The sequence below is a fragment of the Oncorhynchus gorbuscha genome, unplaced genomic scaffold, assembly GCF_021184085.1.
Source record: "Oncorhynchus gorbuscha isolate QuinsamMale2020 ecotype Even-year unplaced genomic scaffold, OgorEven_v1.0 Un_scaffold_4280, whole genome shotgun sequence".
NCBI classification, from domain to species: Eukaryota; Metazoa; Chordata; class Actinopteri; order Salmoniformes; family Salmonidae; genus Oncorhynchus; species Oncorhynchus gorbuscha.
The window spans coordinates 2,501-6,098 of record NW_025748331.1 but is presented as its reverse complement, the minus strand read 5'-3'; the positions used below and the strand labels follow the sequence as shown (position 1 = coordinate 6,098).

At 51.7% G+C, this 3,598-nt stretch overlaps 1 protein-coding gene across 1 annotated transcript in view; it reads right to left on the bottom strand.

Moving 5' to 3' along the window:
• Positions 1-2,018: 2,018 nt before the first annotated feature.
• LOC124028490 (KN motif and ankyrin repeat domain-containing protein 1-like) overlaps positions 2,019-3,598 on the bottom strand; it is a gene marked incomplete at its 5' end in the record, with an annotated part of 3,755 nt that continues 2,175 nt past the window's right edge. The window contains one exon of the mRNA XM_046340531.1: positions 2,019-2,540. Coding sequence (XP_046196487.1) covers positions 2,478-2,540 — 63 coding nt within the window. The remainder of the gene's footprint in view (positions 2,541-3,598) is intronic.

Genomic DNA, 3,598 nt, shown 5'->3' with positions numbered 1-3,598 from the left:
CTAGCTCTGGCTGGCTAACAAGGTCAGCTGATCATTCTCCACCCTCACATCACGCTAGCTCTGGCTGGCTAACAAGGTCAGCTGATCATTCTCTACCCTCACATCATGCTAGCTCTGTGGTTATTTACTGTGCTAGTCTAATGCAACACCACCAGAGCAAACGGATAATAAAGTAGATAAACATTGTCTCATGATTGTGTTTAGTGGATCTGGTAACAAGTCAATAGGTCAATAAGTTGTTTTTTCAGTTTTTTGGTGGATCAAGAAATGCGAACTTGTCATTTTGTGCTAGCTAGTCAACTACCTAACTAGTTAGCAGTTCTGGGGTACCGCAGCACCGGATGTTTACTGGGGAACCTCTTGGTTGCGCGTACAGACAGTGTTATTATTATGACAGTTGAAAAGGTCTATAGTCTGGATAAGTAAGTATCCTTATCTGAACCTCTCTCTCTTGTGAGGCAGCTCTTGATGTACACATTCACTGCCTAGACAGGATGCTTGTCTATTGCAGCCCATATCTAGAATACAGTATTTGTGTTTCCGGGTTCTTATGAAGTCCAGCTCCTCAAGTAGTATGGCCTCTCTACTCCTTCTTTCCCTCCTCCTCTCTCTCTCCTTCTCTTTCTCCTCCTCCTTCTCTTTCTCCTCCTCCTTCTCCTCTCCCTCCTCCTTCTCTTTCTCCTCTCCCTCCTCCTTCTCTTTCTCCTCTCCCTCCTCCTTCTCTTTCTCCTCCTCCTTCTCCTCTCCCTCCTCCTCCTCTTTCTCCTCTCCCTCCTTCTCTTTCTCCTCTCCCTCCTCCTCCTCCTTCTCTTTCTCCTCTCCCTCCTCCTTCTCTTTCTCCTCTCCCTCCTCCTTCTCTTTCTCCTCTCCCTCCTCCTCCTCTTTCTCCTCTCCCTCCTTCTCTTTCTCCTCTCCCTCCTCCTTCTCTTTCTCCTCCTCCTTCTCCTCTCCCTCCTCCTTCTCTTTCTCCTCCTCCTTCTCCTCTCCCTCCTCCTTCTCTTTCTCCTCCTCCTCTCCCTCCTCCTTCTCTTTCTCCTCTCCCTCCTTCTCTTTCTCCTCTCCCTCCTCCTTCTCTTTCTCCTCTCCCTCCTCCTCCTCCTTCTCCTCTCCCTCCTCCTCCTCCTTCTCCTCTCCCTCCTCCTCCTCCTTCTCCTCTCCCTCCTCCTCCTCCTTCTCCTCTCCCTCCTCCTCCTCCTTCTCCTCTCCCTCCTCCTTCTCCTCTCCCTCCTCCTTCTCCTCTCCCTCCTTCTTCTCCTCTCCCTCCTTCTCTTTCTCCTCTCCCTCCTCCTTCTCTTTCTCCTCTCCCTCCTCCTCTTTCTCCTCTCCCTCCTCCTTCTCTTTCTCCTCTCCCTCCTCCTTCTCTTTCTCCTCTCCCTCCTCCTTCTCTTTTTCCTCTCCCTCCTCCTCCTCTCCCTCCTCCTTCTCTTTTTCCTCTCCCTCCTCCTCTCCCTCCTCCTTCTCTTTCTCCTCTCCCTCCTCCTTCTCCTCTCCCTCCTTCTCTTTCTCCTCTCCCCCCTCCTTCTCTTTCTCCTCTCCCTCCTCCTTCTCTTTCTCCTCTCCCTCCTCCTTCTCTTTCTCCTCTCCCTCCTCCTCCTCTCCCTCCTCCTCCTCTCCCTCCTCCTCCTCTCCCTCCTCCTCCTCTCCCTCCTCCTCCTCTCCCTCCTCCTCCTCTCCCTCCTCCTCCTCTCCCTCCTCCTCCTCTCCCTCCTCTTTTTCCTCTCCTCCCTCCTCCTCTCCCTCCTCCTCTCCCTCCTCCTCCTCTCCCTCCTCCTCCTCTCCCTCCTCCTCCTCTCCCTCCTCTTTTTCCTCTCCCTCCTCCTTCTCTTTTTCCTCTCCCTCCTCCTCCTCTCCCTCCTCCTCTCCCTCCTTCTCCTCTCCCTCCTTCTCCTCTCCCTCCTTCTCCTCTCCCCCTTCTCTCTATCCACTCAGAGCAGACAGAATGCTGGTGGTGGTTTAACAAGGACACTTTGGGATGTTCATGTAGAAGACTGACCAATACCAGTTCATCTTACTACAAGACTGACCAATACCAGCTCATCTTACTACAAAAGACTGACCAATATGTTTCATCTTTCATCATGGTCAATAAACCCCAGGAACCTTTCTGGTTGGACCACATGGTCAATAAACCCAGGGAACCTTTCTGGTTGGACCACATGGTCAATAAACCCAGGGAACCTTTCTGGTTGGACCACATGGTCAATAAACCCAGGGAACCTTTCTGGTTGGACCACATGGTCAATAAACCCAGGGAACCTTTCTGGTTGGACCACATGGTCAATAAACCCAGGGAACCTTTCTGGTTGGACCACATGGTCAATAAACCCATGGAACCTTTCTGGTTGAACTGCATTGTCAATAATCCCACATGGTCCAATCAGGTTGTCAGGGGGTGGGGCCAAAGTCTGTCCCTGAGGGTTGAAATCCTCAGCGGTTGGTTGGTTGGTGTCATGAGACTTGACCAATGGGCGGTGGCGCTAGTCAAACATGCCCCTCCTGGTGGGACTGGGGGACATCTTCCTACTCAGACGAGGGGTTCCCTGGAGACACACACACAAACCATGCGCACACACACAACATGCGCACACAAACGAACACAACACGCACACACACACAACATGCGCACACAACCGAACACAACACGCACGCCATGCGCACACACACAACACGCAAACAACCGAACACAACACGCACACATAGATAACATTAGAACTACAGCGGGAGAATAGTTGCTCTGCTCAAAACAAAAATATGTTTGTCAAAAAGTGATTTCAGGGCAAGCAGCTCTGGTACAGGGAACAGAGGTAAGGGTTAGAGGTCAGGGAAGAGAGGTAGGGGTTAGAGGTCAGGGAAGAGAGGTAGGGGTTAGAGGTCAGGGAAGAGAGGTAGGGTTAGAGGTCAGGGAACAGAGGTAGGGGTTAGAGGTCAGGGAAGAGAGGTAGGGGTTAGAGGTCAGGGTTAGAGATCAGGGAACAGAGGTAAGGGTTAGAGGTCAGGGAAGAGAGGTAAGGGTTAGAGGTCAGGGAAGAGAGGTAGGGGTTAGAGGTCAGGGAAGAGAGGTAAGGGTTAGAGGTAAGGGTTAGAGGTCAGGGAAGAGAGGTAGGGGTTAGAGGTCAGGGAAGAGAGAGAAGGGTTAGAGGTCAGGGAAGAGAGGTAGGGGTTAGAGGTCAGGGAAGAGAGAGAAGGGTTAGAGGTCAGGGAAGAAAGGTAAGGGTTAGAGGTCAGGGAACAGAGGTAAGGGTTAGAGGTCAGGGAACAGAGGTAAGGGTTAGAGGTCAGGGAAGAGAGGTAAGGGAAGAGAGGTAAGGGTTAGAGGTCACGGAAGAGAGGTAAGGGTTATAGGTCAGGGAAGAAAGGTAAGGGTTAGAGGTCAGGGAACAGAGGTAAGGGTTAGAGGTCAGGGAACAGAGGTAAGGGTTAGAGGTCAGGGAACAGAGGTAGGGGTTAGAGGTCAGGGAAGAGAGGTAAGGGTTAGAGGTCAGGGAACAGAGGTAAGGGTTATAGGTCAGGGAACAGAGGTAAGGGTTATAGGTCAGGGAAGAGAGGTAAGGGTTAAGGGTTAGAGGTCAGGGAACAGAGTTAAGGGTTAGAGGTCAGA